At 51.3% G+C, this 18,128-nt stretch overlaps 1 protein-coding gene across 1 annotated transcript in view; it reads right to left on the bottom strand.

The window, feature by feature from the left end:
• Window positions 1–1,580: 1,580 nt before the first annotated feature.
• EPHB4 (EPH receptor B4) overlaps window positions 1,581–18,128 on the bottom strand; it is a 32,297-nt gene continuing 15,749 nt past the window's right edge. The window contains exons 4-16 of the mRNA XM_083376852.1: window positions 16,694–16,849; window positions 15,827–16,156; window positions 14,447–14,571; window positions 11,634–11,790; window positions 10,917–11,019; window positions 10,564–10,634; window positions 9,778–9,891; window positions 8,381–8,628; window positions 7,005–7,220; window positions 6,702–6,851; window positions 5,358–5,551; window positions 3,352–3,507; window positions 1,581–3,252 (exon numbers count right to left, since the gene is read on the bottom strand). Of these exons, the coding sequence (XP_083232978.1) occupies window positions 3,129–3,252; window positions 3,352–3,507; window positions 5,358–5,551; window positions 6,702–6,851; window positions 7,005–7,220; window positions 8,381–8,628; window positions 9,778–9,891; window positions 10,564–10,634; window positions 10,917–11,019; window positions 11,634–11,790; window positions 14,447–14,571; window positions 15,827–16,156; window positions 16,694–16,849 (2,144 nt within the window). The 3' untranslated portion in view covers window positions 1,581–3,128. The remainder of the gene's footprint in view (window positions 3,253–3,351; window positions 3,508–5,357; window positions 5,552–6,701; window positions 6,852–7,004; window positions 7,221–8,380; window positions 8,629–9,777; window positions 9,892–10,563; window positions 10,635–10,916; window positions 11,020–11,633; window positions 11,791–14,446; window positions 14,572–15,826; window positions 16,157–16,693; window positions 16,850–18,128) is intronic.

Genomic DNA, 18,128 nt, shown 5'->3' with positions numbered 1-18,128 from the left:
CACGTCTTCTTCGCTCCGCTTCTGGATCCCATCCAGAGCTGACCCTGCTGGCTTTCTCAGGATCCACCAGGGTGGGACCGGGGTCTCAGAGGGCGACCCAAGAGGGAACAGCCCTGCTGGATGGAAACTTGGGACACGCTGATCCAAAACCCTTCGGAAAGTGTCGCCGTCCAGCTTTTTCCAAATTGTTCTCTTTTTTCCCCCCCCACCAAACAACCCATCTTTATTTATCCATCCTGTATCCCTTTAACAGGCCGATTCAGCCTGGCTCTGTGGGGTTCGCCGGTGGCGTCAGAGACCCACACACCGACCTGCATCCTTCCCCGGAACCGATACGAGCCGTGGGGCCGGCACCCGGATTGCCAACGATTGCCGTGTTCCTGTTTGTGGGTCCCACGCTGGTGACGTGGCCTCTCTGGGGCCGAAGGATTTCGTCAAGACAAAAGCCCACCCAGGGCTTGCAAGGATGTCGCCTGGCTCCTTCCTCTGGGCTGCTGGCCCTGATCCCCTGCCAAGACCCCCCCACCCTTTTCACTGTCGCTCTCCGAGATAAAACCCAGCACGCTTTTCCAGCTCCGAAACTATTCTGCCTGGAACAAATCCTCATTCCTAACTCAATAAAAGTCTTTTTTCCCCTGTCCAATTCCCTCCTTTCCCATTGCAAAGGTCACCTGGGGGTATCAAACATTCAGCGGCTTGCACCGTTGCACAAAGCCTGGCGCGCTTGGAGGGAGGGGGGTGTCTCCACCACTGCAACCTATAATGTACGGCTTAGTGGGATAGGCGAGTCCAGCCAGCTGTGGCTGGTTCAACAAGCCACGGTTAAACAAACTAGGATGGAAGGTGATGCTGCGTCAGCCCAGCTGTTGGCTTAATGCCTAATCAAAGTTTAGCCTGACGTGCACCTCAAATCCAGGAATATTGCTGACAGTATCTTGGCATTCTGTTCAGTGCCAAGGTCTGGGTGGGTGGGACGGGCTTCTTGTAAGAGAAGCGGGCATGGATGCATTGTCTCTGGCAGCAGAGGTTTTTTCCTCTTGTCTGGAAGGGCAAACTTGTTCTTAACAGAACAGTAAGAGAATATATTCTATTTTTCTGTTAAACTCAGGATTGCCCCTTAAAAAAAAAAAAACGCACGCTCCAAGATGCAATCCGTTATATCATGGTTGGGCCACAAGGTGTCGCTGTTCCCTGCGAATTTTCATGTTTTTTTTCACCTGAGTATTTTTCAACCTTGGTAACTTTTAAGGCCAATGGACTTCAACTCCCAGAATCCCCCAGCTGGCAAGGTTTAGGGTTGGCTGGGTAAGACTAGGGGGGAGGAGAAAGTGCCCCCTCTTTCTAGTCAGCCACAACTTCGAATGGATCACTAAGCTAGAGGTTGTAAATGGAGGACTTCCCCCACCCACCCTGAAATGTGGGATTTCTCTCAGTTGGATGAGCCTGGAGGTGGAACCACAACACCCATCCTTCCCGGCTGGAATCCCTGTTCATCTGGACGTGCCTGGCTGAGGAATTCTGGGAGTTGAAGTCCACAAGTCCTAAAAGGGCCAAGTTTGTCCCTGAAATAGAGGCACAATTACAACACCGCCTGTCCTTTGTCTGGACACCAGTCGCCATGGCAAGTTATACCCCCAAGGGGGCAGCCATTTTGTGAATGTTCCCACAGCGCCCTCCCAATACTTCTCTTCCATTCTCCAGGGCTTGGCCCTGTGCAAACCAAGTTTTAACATCCTTTAAAAAAAAAGATTCCCTTTATTAAACAAAAAAAGAGGATAATTAAAAAAAGAATTAAATTAGCACTTTCCCCCCGGGGGAGCAGCTTCCAACCCCCCCCCAACTCGTCCGCCTGTTTATCTCTTCTCTGCCCCCCCCTTGATATGACGGTCAGTGACAGGAAGGAGGGAGGGGCCTCGGCTGTGCCATCACAGCCCCCTTCCTCAGTTTTGGGGAGCCCTGCACCCCCACAGGTGTCTTGGGGCTCCTCACATTGCAACCAGAGCACCCCCCCCAAAAAAAAAGTTCCATCCAGAGTTTGGGAAGTTTAAACCTTTTGCAATTCCAAGGGAAGAGTATCTATCTGCCTTGTGCATTAGCAGTGACAAAGGGAGGGGGCCATCCTGAAACTTTAGCCTCCCCCCCAGTCTCTCACCAGCCATCCACTGGACCCAGGTCCCCCACCCCTCAGCAGCCCCTTCCCCTTAATTTTGGCTTAGAAGATACACAATTTGTTTTAATAAAAAGCAATATATAGGACCACCTTCAATATGAAGGCTAAAGAAGTGTTATAAAGTCAGCACCTTCTGCCATGAGCCCCCGGGGTCTCCAAGGGCCGTAGGGAGCCCCCAACCCCTCTTCTCCAAGGGCGTCACCCGCAGGACCTCACCACAGGGGGGCAGCGTTACCGATTGTCACCCAGGCCTGCTTTGCCAGTCCCGTCCTGGGTTTCCCACAATTTCAGCTGCCCGCCCCCCCTGTGTGGGAAGGGTCTGCACAGCCCATGCCCCAAAACTCTGGGTTCTTTGGCTTCCTGGTCCCAGAGAGCGGGGGGGGGGGAGCAAGCACCGGCTGTTCACTCAGACCTCCCAGCTGCATCTCCTCCTTGTGCAGAAGAGGTGCTGGGTTCAAGTCTCGGCTCCACGTTGCTAGGTGTCTCATCTCCCTTCGAGGCTAGGGTGTGTGTGGAGGGGGTGAGTTTCCCCGTTTGTGTTCCTCCAACAGCCCCAAGAGGGGGTTTTGTACCCTCCCCACTTTTGCAGGCCCCCCAGAAACTTGCTCCCCACAGCTGGGAAGAGCTGTCCTTCTTTGGCATGATATCCCTCAAAGCGTGGTGAGGGAGGGGCCCAGTTCGTGGCCTCCGTCCGGGGGGGATCTCCCCAATTTCCCTGCCACGAAGCCGGCAGGGAACGCAACTTTCCAAGAGGGTCCTTGGGTCAGTCTGGGACTTCAGTCTCCTTGGGCGTCCTCCCCCAAAGTGGGGAAGGGACGAATATATGGGGTGGGGGAGAGCGAGAAGAGCAGAGGAGGTGGGCGCTGCGAGAAGAGGCGTCTCCCCCAGGCCCCCTCCTCGAAAAGAAGTCAAAAAAGTCAGAGACGGGCAAATCTGTGCTTCTCCGGCCAAGTGCCGGTCAGTACTGTCCCACTTTGGCCGCTGTGGAGGTGCCAGCCTTGCCCTGGACACGCATGTTCTGGACACTGGAGAGGATCTTCTTCTGATGCCCAGCCAAGGTCACACCAATTCTCAGCAGGTCTCTGCGGAGGGAAACCGAGGAAGGGGACAGGGTCAGGTGACCCCTTTCTCTGCCCTTCCGCCTCCCCTTCCCTCTGCCCTCCCCCCTCCCATCCACTTACTCAGAGGAGAGTTGGCTGACCAGCTCGAAGGAGGTGAAACCGGCATTGGCAAAGCTGTCTTCGTAGCGGCCCATCTTGAGAGCACGCAGCCAGTCGCTGACCGAGCCGAAGGAGGAGTAATGGGGCAGCCGCTGGTCCAGCAGAGGGTGGGACGGCCTGGTGGGGGGGGGAGCGGCAGGATCAGCAGCCAGTCAGGATCACCAGGGGATGGGAGGGGGGGGCTCTCACATAGGAGAGCCCCCAATCCGGAGGTGAATCCTGGGCAGGTGACCAAAACATCTGGATACAAGAGGCTGAGGTGCCCCCCCAAAACCTGTAAGAGCCCCCCAGAGCCGAAATCACCCAGCCTTTGTGAGTGGAATTCGCTTCTGAACATGGGGAAAAGCTGAGATGACCGGTGGGCAGCTTAAAACGTGTGGACTTCAACTCCCAGAATTCCCCAGACGGCTCTTTTTTTCATTTGGCCGAAGTCAAGACATATTATGTCTACTGCATTCCCACCGTCTATTAAGAAAGTTACCCTTTTAAAAAATGCAATAAAGCTCATCTAGCCATATTGTCCTATCAATGCTGAATGCTGGTGAATCCTTGTTGGGCTGTGGAATTCTGGGAGTTGAAGTCCACAAATCTTAAAAGTGGCCAAGTTTGGAGACCCCCTAATGCATAGAATCAGACCACTGGGAACTTTGGCAAAAAATTTTCCTAGGGTTTTTTTTCCTTTTCATTAACTTTACAGCAGGGGTGTCCAAACCTTAGCCGCTTTAACAAAACTTGTGGACTTCAGCTCCCAAAATTCCCCAGCCAGCGAGGGTTTACCAGATTTCAGCACGGATAGAACAAGAACAAATGTGGCTAGACTACATTATCACATTTTTTGATTGGAAATATTTCTTGATAGATGGAGGGAATGCAGTAGACATAATATATCTTGAGTTCCACAAAGTGAAAAAACGGCTGACTGGTAAATTCTGGGAGTTGAAGTCCACAAGTCCACTAGACAGTCACTTCTCTGAAATGGTATAGGCTTGTGCAGGGGCTGGATTAGAAGACCTCCAAAGTGCCTTCCAGCTCTATTCTATTCTAATTTCTATACTACTCTATTCTATTCTTCATTCCTATATTTATTCTATTCTGTTCTATTCTGTATTTTACTATTCTATTCTATTCTATTCCATATTTTCTATTCTATTCTATTCTATTCTATTCTATTCTATTCCATATTTTCTATTCTATTCTATTCTATTCTATTCTTCAGTCCTATATTTGTTCTGTTCTGTTCTATTCTATTCTGTATTTTACTATTCTATTCTGTTCTATTCTATTCTTCATTCCTATATTTATTCTATTCTATTCTTCATATTTCTATTCTATTCTATTCTATTCTATTCTATTCTATTCTATTCTATTCTATTATTATTCTATTCTATTCTATTCTATTCTTCAGTCCTATATTTGTTCTGTTCTGTTCTATTCTATTCTGTATTTTACTATTCTATTCTGTTCTATTCTATTCTTCATTCCTATATTTATTCTATTCTATTCTTCATATTTCTATTCTATTCTATTCTATTCTATTCTATTCTATTCTATTCTATTCTATTCTATTCTATTCTATTCTATTCTATTATTATTCTATTCTATTCTATTCTATTCTATTCTATTCTATTCTATTCTATTCTATTCTATTCTATTCTATTCTATTCTATTCTATTCTATTCTTCATATTTCTATTCTATTCTGTTCTGTTCTATTCCTATTCCTACTGTCTTAAAGTAGCCAGGGCCTGACACCCTAGCTTTTTAAGCTGTCCATCGGTCACCTCAGCTTTTCCCTGTGTTGATATGGAACAACCCCCCGTTTTCCAAAGCCGCAAAGCCAATGGGCACAGCGAGGGCACCATCTCTGGACCCTGCCCACCTCCACAACTATCCGGAGAGGTTCCTGCGTGCACAGCCCAAGCGCCAGGCTTTGTGGTTTGTGTGTGTGTGTGTGTGTGTCCCACTTACCCTCCATTTCCCCGCGAGACGATCTTGAGGCTGGCGGGGTTCCGGATCAGCTTATCCAGGGAGTTGACGATCTGGGCGAAGCGTGGCCGGGCATTGCGGTCCCTCTGCCAGCAGTCCAACATCAGCTGGTGCAGCGAGGTGGGGCAGTCCGTGGGGGGCGGCAGGCGGTAATCCTGCTCGATGGCGTTGATCACCTGGGGGAGGGGAGGGAAGCGCAGCGGGTGAGGGAGGGAGGAAGGCAGGGGGAGGGGCGTCCTCCGTCCAGGGGGGGAATCGCAGCCCGTGGGAAAATCACAACATCCAGGCAGCGGGAGGTAAATAAAGGTGATCCTTGACTTACGACCACACAATTGCGCTCAAAATTTCCATCGCTAAGTGAGACAGCTGTTAAGTGAGTTTTGCCCCATTTTGCGACCTTTTTTGCCGCCATTGCTAATTGGATCACTGCAGTTGTTTAAGTTAGTAACACGGTTGTTAAGTGAATCCAGCTCCCCCCATTGAGGAGGTCGCAAAAGGGGATCACTGTGACCGTCATAAATACGAGAGAGTTGCCAAGCATCTGAATTTTGGCCATGGGGATGCTGCAATGGTCGTTAAGTGTGAAAAATGGCCGTAAGTCCCTTTCTTCAATGTTGTTTTAACTTCAAACGGTCACTAAAGTCGAGGACTATCGGTATGGAGCAGGTGGGAGAAACCCCAAGCAGAGTTATGGGATGGGAGTAATAATTAGGTACTGGATTGGAGACCACCCAGCGATTGGGAAGGGGAAGAAATTGCCCAGATGGCGGCCAGCTTTTCAGGAATTGGCCTTGCTGCTCTCCAAGTTACACACTGAAACTGGACACAAGGAATTCTCCGGGTCAGGGGAAATGGCCTAGTCCTTTTTAGAGTTGGTTGTGTGAATCAGGTGTGCAAAAGGGACAGGATTTGGAACTCCGCCCCGAAAAGGTGGGTCAAAAGGCTAACGAAGGGTCTGGAGAGGACTATTAAGGTCAGGGATGCCACCAGCCCCCTGCCCCAAATCAGCTGGAGCAAAACTCGGGAGAGATAACAGAATAACAAGGGGGACCTTCGAGGTCTTCTAGTCCAACCCCCTTCTCAAGCAAGAGACCCTGTAACATTCTGAATAAATGGTGGTCTAATCCTTTCTTAAAAGCCTGCAGTGATGGAGCACCCACAACTTCTGGAGGCAAGCTGTTCCACCGGTTATTCTCACTGTCAGGAAATTGCTCCTGAGTTTGAGTTGGCTTTTCTCCAACCTACCAATAATGGGGAAGGGGAGAGAGAAGCTGGGGGGGGGAGTTCGGGGGCCACAGACCCCTCCCCTAAAGTCAGGCCACTCACATCCTGGTTGGACATGTCCCAATACGGCCTCTCTCCGAAGGACATGACTTCCCACATCACGATGCCGTAACTCCACACGTCGCTGGCGGACGTGAACTTGCGGAAGGCGATGGCTTCGGGGGCCGTCCAGCGGATCGGGATCTTCCCCCCCTGAGGAAAGAGGGACAGTAGAATTGGGCAGGGGGGCAGGGAGCACGAGGATCATCTAGTCTGCCCCCCTGCGACGGGCAGGGGAGAGGGAGCAAGCCCACCCACCCACCCCTTGTGTCCGGGGAAGCGGAAAAAGAGAACACACCGACGTACCAAAGAGCTGGTGTAGGTTGGATCCGATGAATTTTCCTCCAGGAAGCGAGACAGCCCAAAGTCGGAAACTTTGCAAACCAGGTTACTGTTGACCAGGATGTTGCGGGCGGCCAAGTCGCGGTGCACGTAGCTCATGTCAGAGAGGTAGCGCATGCCGGACGCGATGCCCCGCAGCATCCCCACCAGCTGGATGGGAGTGAACTGACCGTCGTTCAACTGCGGGGAGGAGGGGGCAACAAAGAGGGTCAGGACCCCCGAGGTGGGATGGGGGGGTTTAAGACCCCTTCAGTGGGACCGGCAGATAGCGGTGGGCTTCCCACCCAGACCCCAGGCTGCTGCTGGGAGGAATAAGATGCGGGATTGCAAAGACCTTTCTTGATTTAGGGGCCTCCACCTGTGGCTACTTTAAGACTCGTGGACTTCAACTCCCAGAATTCCCCAGCCAAGATCTCCCATGCTGGCTGGGGGATTCTGGGAGTTGAAGTCCACAAGTCCACAGGTGGAGGAGGCCCCTGAATCAACCGGAAAGTACCAGGTGGGCCTTTTTGGGGAACGAATCCTGGGAAAAGCCCTTCGGACGACCGCCTTAGTCGGTGCACAACAGCCCGCCCTAAGCAAAAAGGAGGGAGGTAGGATAAAATAATAAAACAAAACAATTAAATAAATAAAATAATAAAATAAAATAATAAATTGAATTAAATTAAAATAACATAAGATAAAAATAAATTAAATTAAAATAAAACAAAGTAAATTAAATTAGAACAAAACAAAATAACATAAAATAAAATAATAAAATTGAATTAAAATAAATAGTAAAATAAAATAAAACTAATAAAATGAAAACAAAACAATAAAATAATAAAATAAATATTCTATTCTAAAATAAAATAAAAATAAAATAAATAGTACAATAAACTAAACTAAAATAAAACAATAAAATAATAAAAAATATAAAATAATCAAAAAACAACAAAATAAAATATTAAAATATTCTTCTATTATAAAATAAAATAATAAAATAAAAATAAAACAATAGTAAAATAAAATAAAATAAAAACAATAAAACAATAAAATATAAAATAATAAAAACCAATAAAATAATAAATATTTTATTCTATTATAAAATAAACTAATACAATAAAAATAAAACAAATAATAAAATTAAATTAAACTAAAATAAAATAATAAAATAAAAACAAAACAAAACAATAATAAAGTATAAAATAATAAAATAAATATTCTTTTCTACTATAAAGTCAAATAAAACAATAAAATAAAATAAAATACAAAGCAAAACGTAAAAAAACACACCGAACCGCAGGGGTTCCCCCCTCCCTCCCTCCCCAGGGCCGTGGGGTCTCCTCCCCCCCCCTCACCCGCAGGAAGGAGTCCAGGGCGCCATTTTCCATGAACTCGGTGATGATCATGACGGGGACGCTGTTGGTGATGACGCCGTCCAGGCGGATGATGTTGGGGTGCTCGAACTGGCCCATGATGCTGGCCTCGCTCAGGAACTCCCTCCGCTGCTTCTCCGTGTAGCCCCCCTTCAGGGTCTTGATGGCCACGTAGACCTCCTTCTTGCCCGGCACCTTCAGGAGTCCACGGCAGACCTCCCCAAATTCCCCTGCGAGAGTCGGGGGGGGCGAGCAGAGAGGGAGGGGGCTGCTTAATAATTAAATATGGATTTGGGACTCCCCCAAAATGCAAGGGCAGCGGTGGGGTGGGTCTCTTCCCCGAAAGGGTCTCTCTGTGGCCAGATCCCTTCAGTTGCGTCTTTTGGGTCAATTATGGGAAGTTTACAACCTCTGGACTTCAACTCCCAGAATTCCCCAGCCGGCTCTTTTTTCTACTTTCCCGAAGTCTAGATATATTATGTTGACCGCATTCCCGCTGTCTATTAAGAAAGTTACCCTATCCAAAAAAAGCAATAAAAGCAGTCTAGCCACATTTGTTGTTGTCCTTTCCGGGCTGAATTCTGGGAAACCCTTGCCGGCTAGGGGAATTCTGGGAGTTGTAGTCCACAGGTTGCAAAGTTCTCACAGTCGCCCACCCTTTTCGGGTGCTTGTAACAACTCCGTTCCCGGGTGAGGAAGAGACCAGCCGGGCCCCAAACAACAGAGCAGATGCAATTCCCCATTGCCACTCAGAGGAGGAATGACCCTCACCTCTGCTGAAATGCTATTCAGGAAGTCCTTGACTTACAACGATTCATTTACTGACCGGAGTTATAACAGCACTGAAAAAAGTGACTTACAACCACTCCTCCTACTTACGACCACCGCAATATCCCCCGTCGCACAGTAAAAATTCAGGTGCAGCCTCCCTCGATCGTGATTTGCGACTTCCGGCCAGCGAAGTCAACAGGGATGGCCGGATTTGCTTAACGGCCCCATGAATCGCTTAACTAAACTCGCAGAGATTCACTTAATGATCGTGGCCGAGAAAAAAAATCAGGTGCAGCTGACTTAACAGCTGCCTTGCTTAGCCAGGGAAATTCTGTGGTCGTAAGCCGAGGACTAGAATTTTTCTGATCGAAGCGGGGCTTTATGTGCGTTGCGGTGCACATACACACCCAGTTGCGGCTGCCCTCTTGACTTTTCCGACCCCCACCCTGATCCCGTAAGGAATCCCCCCCACCCCAAATGACGACACAACCCGCACGCGATTCCTTTTCCCGAGACAGGGAGAGGAGTCGGCCATTTTGTGGGAGCCCCACAGACGGGGGGGGATTGTGAGGGACGGGGGGTGTCAGAGGGATGGGCCCGATCCTCACCTGCCCCGATGACCTCCTCGATCTTCACGTAGGAGACGTCGATCTCCTTAGCGAATTCCCGCACGGCCTCGTTGGGGTCCTCGTAAGTGAAGGGGTCGATGTAGACTTTGGTACCTGTCCGGAGGTGGGGTGGGAGGGCCGTTAAGGGGGCTCCTCCCAACAGACTCCGACCGATAAGGGTTTTTTTTTTTAGCAGTACAGCTATTCCCCGACTTACAACCTTTCGTTTAGTGACCGTTCAGAGTTACAATGGCACTGAATAAAGGGACCGTTCTTCACACTTACAACCACCGCAGCATCCCCACGGTCACAACAGCCAAAATTCGGATTCTTGACCTCTGACTCGTCTTTACGACGGTTGCACCGTCCCCCAGGGTCAGGCGATCCCCTTTTGCGACCGTCTGACGAGCAAGGTCGATGGGGGAAGCCAGGTTCGCTTAACGACCGGGTGACCAGCTTAGCAAATGCGGTGGTTCGCTTAACGACCATGGCAAGGGAGGTCGTAAAATGGGGCAAAGCTCACTTAACAAATTTCTCGTTTTAAGTTAAGCAACAAACAATTCTGGTCGTTCGGTCACGGAGTGGCCTGCGTTGTATTGATATTACTAGGTCTTATTTAGCGCTATCTTTTTATATTGCAAGCTGCTCAAAGTCGCCGCCGGGATGAGATGGGCAGCTAATGAACTTTACAAATAAATAATCTTGCAAATAAACTCCCCTCCAGCCCCCTCCCACAATTCCACAGGCCACCCCCCCCTCCACCCATGAAACTTTGCCCCCTCTCACCGTGCCCAATCAAGTATTGTCCAGGTTTGTCCGAATATTCTTGCTCCCGCGAGGCCGAGGACCCCTGGCGCCTGTCGGAGAAGGCACAGAAAGGAATGCTTGCCTGAAGCCCCGCCCACTCCCATTAGCTCCTCCCACACCACACACCCCGCGCCTCAGTCCAGCCATTATCCCGCTAGCCAATCCTGAGCTCCTTCGTCCCACAAGCTCCTCCCCTGTCTTCCTGGGGTGTAGATGACTACCTGAGATGCCAGAATTCCCAGGCGCCTGGCCACCTCTTTCCCACGCCTTCCCCAGTCCTGGCTAAGCGGTTAGGCCCCTCCCACTCCTCCGTTTGGGAAGAGGCGCCTTACCGGAGGCAGACCACGGCCACGATCACCACGGCCAAGACGAGGAGGCTGCCCAAGGCCGCCGTGCCCACGATGAGGGCCAGCTTCTCCGTGCTGCTCCCCGGCTCTGCCAGGAGGGGGGGGCAAAGGGGTCAAAACCAGCAAGGAATGATGGGAAGGGAGCAGATCCGGACTGAGGCTTTGACTTCAGAACGGGCAAAATAAGGGGTGGACACGGATCCCCCCCCCCAAACTTGGTGGGTGAAAAACGCTAACCCTTCCCTTTCCTTTGCGTTCTCTTTTCCTTTCTTTCTTTCTTTCTTTCTTTCTTTCTTTCTTTCTTTCTTTCTTTCTTTCTTTCTTCTTTTTTTTCTTTCTCTTTCCTTCCTTTTCCTTTCCTTTCTCTTTCCTCCATTCACTCATTCCTTTTTCCTTCCCTTCTTCCCTTTTTCCTTTCCCTTATTTTACTTCTCTTGTTCTCTTCCCTTCTTCTCATTTTAAAAGGGCTTCGTGGCAAACCTATCACCAACCTCCCGGCTCTGGCGGGTCCTAAGGCAAGAGACGCTCCGACATTCAGATCCGCTGCCTCTTTGGCAGGCAAAAGGAACGTAAGGCCGGGTCTTAATTTCGGGGAAACACGGCAGTTGGGTCACCGTCCGTCTGCAATAAAACCCCCAGGATCCGAGAGCACCTGGGGTGGGTGGGTGGGGGGAGTCTCGCTTGCAACCGAGGGGGTCTTACCAGCTCCATGAGTCTGGAAGGCCTTTTCTGGCCCAAACCCTCCATAACCGGCCTCGGATCGGGCCCGGACTTGCACAACGTACACGGCTCCTCGGCGCAGCCCGGACAGGATCACCCGGTTCTCGGAGGTCTTCACAAACATGGGTCCACCAGCGCCCTGGAAGAGGGCAGATGGGGAGTCAGGGCCCACCCCAGCTGGGCCTTCCCTCCTCTCAGCAGGCATGCACATCTGGGCAGCGGTTTTTGGGTCCTCTCCTCTCCAACCGCCGTCTCCGAAACCCCCAAGTTAGCGGGAAAACTGGACCGCACTTCTCTGTACGCAGGCCCTTTTATTTGGCTCCTCCTGTTCATATTTTACGGTTTAATCTTTTTCACTTTTTTGTTCTCTGTGTTACCGATCAGAGAGAATACAGGCCACCCTCCACAGCGCTTCGCTTAGTGACCGTTCGAAGGTACAACGGCACTGGAAAAGGAGCATTTTTCGCCCTTACGACCATCACAGCAGTCGCGTGATCAAAATTCAGACGCTCGGCCGCTGACTCGCACGTATGACGGTCGCGGTGTCCTGGGGCAGTCACGTGACCCCCTTTTGCGACCTTCTGACAAGGGGGGTGGGGAGATTCAGTTAACAGCCGTGTGACTACGCCTGCAGTGATTCACTTAACAACGGTGGCAAGGAAGGTCATAAAATGGGGCAAAACTCACCCGACAATGGAAATTTGGGAGTCAGTTGCGGTTGTAAGTTGAGGGCTGTCCGTATTTGAAGCTCCCTCCTCCCCCTCTTCCAAAGCTGCCTCCCTTAACTTGGGGACTCCAGTGGATTACAAGGACCGGGACCCCGCCCCCCGTCCCCTGGCTGAGGATGATGGGAATCAGCACCCCACATCCCCTCGGAGACGGGAGCCATCGAGCGAGACCGGCCTTAACCTTTTTCTAAGGCAAGGCGCGAAGGGATTGCTTAAAACAGGCATTTATCCCTCTTTTCAGCCCAAACGAGTTTCTGGAGTGGATTACACGGGATCAATCGTCAGGCAGATCCTCTTCAAAGCCGTCTGGCTGACCAATTAATCTGTCAGCGCTTTTCAACTCCCAAAACACAAAAGGAATTTTTTTAAAAAGGCCAGGAAGGCTGATTATCCAGCTGCAGGTGGGAAGCGCATCCTCGGAAAGGCCTCGTTCTCCCGTGAAAAAGTGAATTTGGCTCCTGAGAACCGTGACCGCCGGGAGGGGGGGGGTCTCCCCTCCTCAGAAATATTGGCCGGGGATTTACCGCTCAACTTAAAAGGGAGACGATGTGCCGCAAAGCCTGGATCCTGGCAGTGTTGAGTGAAGGGGTGTGTGTGTGTGAGTGTGTGTGTGTGTGTAAAAGAAATAATTCAAGTCTACATTTTACGGGCAAATGTTGGCAGTTTTGCTGAAGGGGTACCAAACTGAGGCAAGGACATAAGGCTGAAGCAACGGGGCGAACTGTATATCTGGGCATCTCTCTCAAAGACCCCTCCTTTGCCCCAAACCCAGAGCAAAAGATAGAGGTTGGGGATCCCTTCGCTGCCCTGTTTTAGTCCGTGGATGTGCAGAAACACAATCCGGAGCCCGCCGGGTTGAGAAAACGGATCCTCGGTGAATAACAGAATCCACGACCTCTGGAGGCAAGCCTTTCCACTGATTATAATAGAACCACAGGACTGGAAGGGACCTTGGAGGTCGTCTAGACCAACCCCCTGCTCAGGCAGGAAACCCTATATACCATACCTGAGTCCTTCGGGAGATAGGGCGGGATATAAATCCCATCAATAAATTTCAGACAAATGGCTGACCAGCCTCTTCTTAAAAACTTCCGGTGTTGGAGCATTCACCGCTTCTGGAGGCCAAAATGTTCCACTGGTTAATTGTCTTCACGGTTGGGAAACTTCTCCTTACTTCTAGATTGCTCCTGGCTTAGTTTCCATCCGTTGCTTCTTGTCTCGCCTTCTGGCGCATTGCAGAATAAGTTGACCCCCCCCTTTTCTTTGGGGCAGCCCCTCAAAATATCGGAAGACTGCTATCACATCACCCCTATCAATGTCCTTCTTCTCCTTAAACTAGACCTACCCAATTCCAGCAAACCGTTCTTCATAGGTCTTGGACTTCGGTCCCCCAATCATCTTTGTTGCCGTTCTCGGCACATTTTCCAGAGCCTCAAGATCTTTATTGTGGTGATCAAAAGCAGTATTGCAGTATCTGAGGGGCTGCCCCAAAGAGGAGGGGGTCCCCCTATTCTCCAAAGCACCAGAGAGAAGGATGGTTGGGAACTGACCAAAGAGAGAAGCAACCTGGAATTAAGGAGAAACTTCTTAACAGGGAGGACAATTAGCCAGTGGAACTGCTGGCCACTAGGAATCGTGGGTGCTGCATCCCTGGAGGTTTTTAAGAAGAGGCTAGACGTTCACCTGTCTGACAAGGTGTAGGTCCTCCTGCTTGGGCAGGGGGCTGGACTAGAAGACCTCCAAGGTCCCTTCCAGCTTCTACTCTATTCTAAAACTGGATGCCATATTCCAAATGTGGTCCAAAAAAGGGAAGTCAACATTTACCTTCTCGTATTTTTGATACATTTTTCAGCATTCAACCAGGGTGGACTTTTTAATGTTTATACTGTCCCTCTGAATGACAGATTCGTCACTGGTTTTTCGTTTTGTACACCCATTTGTTTGTTTTTTATTTATTATCAGCGTCTGGTCGTCGTTTGTTCCGTTTCTCCCTTTTTTCTTTCTTTTGTGTTCTAAGTCCGGGGGGGAAAAATTAAAAGTTTGCAAGAAAACAACAACAACACTTACCTTCTCGTAATACTTGACCTCGTAATCCAAGATGTTGCCCGTTGGTGGCTGGACGAACGGCCAGGCCAAGGTGACCCCGCTGGTGCTGACGGAGGTTTGCTGGATATCGGACACCGGCTGAGGGACTGGCAACAGAAAAGGAGCAAGGAGGGAGAGTTGAGACAGCCTTATCTGGGCTGCAAAGATCAACACGACCACTAGGTGGAGGTAGAGAAGAGAGGCAGAAACATCCCGACTCTTGGCTGCCCTCTACTGTTGGCCCCGAATAACATAGCTTCGCCGTCCTAAGAGGTTCCTCCTCTTGGTTCTCCAAATCCTGCTTTCCATACCAACCCTGCAGATAGTCCTCAAGTTACGACTGTTTCTTTAGCAACCATTTGAAGGTACATCTATGGAGATTCTTAAGTCATCCAGGTCAGGGCTTTTCAACCTTTTCACCCATTGCACCATTTTTAGGATATGGCAACATCCGAGGACCACCAGTCGCCTAGCAAGGTGTCAAAAACTTGATGACCAAAAAAAAAAAAAAAAAAAGGGGGGGGGGAGAAAGTGATGAAGTACAGGTAGTCTTCGACTTACAACAGTTCGCTTAATGACTGTTTGAAGTTACAATGGCACTGAAAAAAGTGCCCCCCAAGCCACAGCCGAGCAAGACACCTGCCTGCCCGCCCAGCGGCGCTCTTCTTCCTGTTTTCATTGTTGTGGGCACTTCTGTTGAGGATTGACAGCGGGGGTGGGATGGGGGATGTTTGGTTTTTATTCCTTCCTCTGCTGGGGGTTGCAGCAGGTTTTGGTCACTTCATGTGGCCCTGGGACACTGTGACCGTCATAAATATGAATCAGTTGCCCAGCATCTGAATGTAAATCACAAGACCCTGGAGATGCTGCAACGTTCCAGCTGATCAGCGCTTCTTCTGGGCTTAGCAAAAGCACCAGGATCAGCGCCGAGCTCCAGCTGGATGCTGGCGCTGATCCTGGCGCTTCCGCTGAGCCGACAACCCTGCAGCTCCCGCCGTCTCTCGCTCAGGCTTGTGCAGTGCTGCCACCGGTTCAGCTCATTCCCCTCCCCCGCTACCACTTTTCTAGGATGGTCGCGTACCACCTGCCAGGTGCCCATGTACCACAGGTGGTACCCGTACCACTGGTTGAAAAGCCCTGATTTAGAAGATTCCTGCGCCTGGGCTTTCAGCAATAAAGCAGTGTAACGGGATCTTCATGTATGGACCCGGTCTTTCCTGCCTGACGATTATTGCTCTTTAGCAGATGGTACTTTTATGTCAGGGGATCTGGGGGGGGGCATGGAGAAGGGTGGGGCCACCTCTGCTCAGCTCCTGCTTGGGCAACCCGGTCCGAGCGATGCCGTTCCAGGAGGGGACCTACCGTCCTTGTTGGTGGTGATATTGATGGACTCCGACTGGGGCGGGTTCTGGCTGAGATCGGAGACGCCGTTGACCGCTTGGATCTGGAAGGAGTAGGTGATGTAGGGCTGCAGACCCTCCACAGTGACCGTACGGTCCACCAGCCCCCGAGATCGGGGGGCGTAGGCCAGGCGGGCGCACTCCCGACAGCTCTGCCGTTCGGGGCACTCTTGGCAGCGGAGGTGGTAGGAGACATCATCCCGGCCCCCGTTTTCCAGGGGTTCACTCCACTCCAGCACAGCCACCGAACCGTTGATTTTCGCCACGATGCTGCGTGGGGCAGACGGCGTGGCTGAGAGGGGGGAGACAGCAGGGTCAGGCCTGGGACACCCTTGAGACACACACACACACACACACCCCGCAAAAAACAGTCCTTCCAGTAGCCCTCGGTCTCTTGCCCCCCAAAATAACTCCTCCACCCAACCCTCGAGAGCCAGGCCCCCCCGCCTCAAAAGGACCCAAACAGCCTTGTTCTCCCCCCAAAGCCCTCTCCCCGCCCTCGCTCTCCTAACCCCGCAAAAGACCCCTCCCCAGCTCTACCACTTACCCCCCAAACCTTCCACCCACCCTCATTCTCCTACTCTCCACAGATCCCTCCGCCCCAGCCGTCTCCCACCCCAACCCCCCCTTTCTCTTCTAGCCCCCCCAAACCCTCCTCCCCGGCCCTCTCCCTCCCACCCACCCACCCACAGCCTTCTCTCCCACCCCCAAAGCCCCTCCCCCCACTTTCACCTCCCTAACCCCCCAAAGGCCCCTCCTCCCAGGCCTTGCCCCCCCCAGAAAGCCCCCTCCCGCCCCTCCTACCCCTCCCGGCGCTTGGGCCACTCACTGGAGCACTGCTTGGCGACCGGCTCCTTGGCCGTCCGGTAGAAGCCGATGCGGCAGGAGCACTCGCTGGAGCCCGGGGAGGGGGACGTGCTGAAGGGTGGGCAGGGCTGGCAGCCCCCCTCCCCTTGGACGGCTTTGAAAAGCCCCGCCGGGCAGGCTGCGGAGAAGGCGGGAGAGACGGTCAGCCTGGCCGGGTTGCCTTTATACTTTGGAGACTATTCCTTCAGTCTCCCCTATTATTGTGTCTCTTTGGGGGGGCTCCCTGCACCCCGGGGCTCTCCCCACAGCCCCAGAACTAGCGGGGTGGGGGTGGGGGTGCAACACGTCGGCTTCCTTTTTTTTTCCTTCTGTTCTTTTTTTTTTTTTTTTTTTTTTGAGATGAGCTGGACTTTCGGGTTACGAAGGGAGCGAAACGGCTGCAAAATTCGTCCCGTCTGGAAGCTCCCAATACAGAATATCAGAATTTATGGCCGAAACTCAGCCGGATATTTCCGCCGCTGAGCGAGACGATTTGTTAGGCGAGTTTCGCCCCCCCCTCCTTTTGATGACCTTCCTCGCCACAGTCGTTAAGTGAGGAAACACGGTCCTTCCCTCGTTGACTTTGCCCATCAGAAGGTTGCGAAAGGGGATCACGTCACACACACACACACACACACGCACGGGACGCTGCAACCGTCCTAAATACAAGTCAGTTGCCGAGCGTCCGAATTTTGATCACGTGACCGCGGGGGGGGGGGGGCGCGCTGCGACGGTCGTTAAGTGTGACAAAACAGTCGTTAAGTCACTTTTCCCACTAACGTTATAACTTCAAATGGTCACTAAAGGAACAATTGCGAGTTGAAGACCACCCATAACAGAAGAACAGAGTTGGAAGGGACCTCAGAGGTCTTCCAGTCCAGCCCCTGCTCAAGCAGGAGACCCTCGACCACTTCAGACAAACAGCTGTCCAATGAGGAAGGAAGGAAGGAAGGAAGGAAGGAAGGAAGGAAGGAAGGAAGGAAGGAAGGAAGGAAGGAAGGAAGACAGAATAACAGTGTTGGAAGGGACCTCAGGGTCTTCCAGTCCAGCCCTCCCCTGAAAAAGTTCCTGGTTGCATCCCATTAGATTGCCCTTTGAACCCTGCCCAAAACGTGCCCTAGCCCTGCTCTAGCTAAGCCCCTCCCAATGGGGGCTGCCAGCCCATCAAGACCCCCATCACACCCCCCCAAAGCTCTGTAAAAGGACTCAACCCCGTAGCCCGGCTGCTTGAGAACGACGCCTTCTGTTAGAGTTGGACCCCCCCTCTCTTTACGACTGGCCCTAGACTGGCACTCCCCCTCCCTCTCCAAGGCCTGCGTCTTCTGGCAGGGAAGGGGGTGCCTGGGGGGGGGGGAAAGGGATGCACACCCCAGCCTCAAGAAAGCAGCCAAAGGAGGGCAAACAAAGCAGTTCCCCTC

The sequence above is a fragment of the Vipera ursinii genome (assembly GCF_947247035.1).
Source record: "Vipera ursinii genome assembly, chromosome: Z".
Taxonomy (NCBI): Eukaryota; Metazoa; Chordata; class Lepidosauria; order Squamata; family Viperidae; genus Vipera; species Vipera ursinii.
This window is presented reverse-complemented; position numbering and strand designations above follow the sequence as displayed.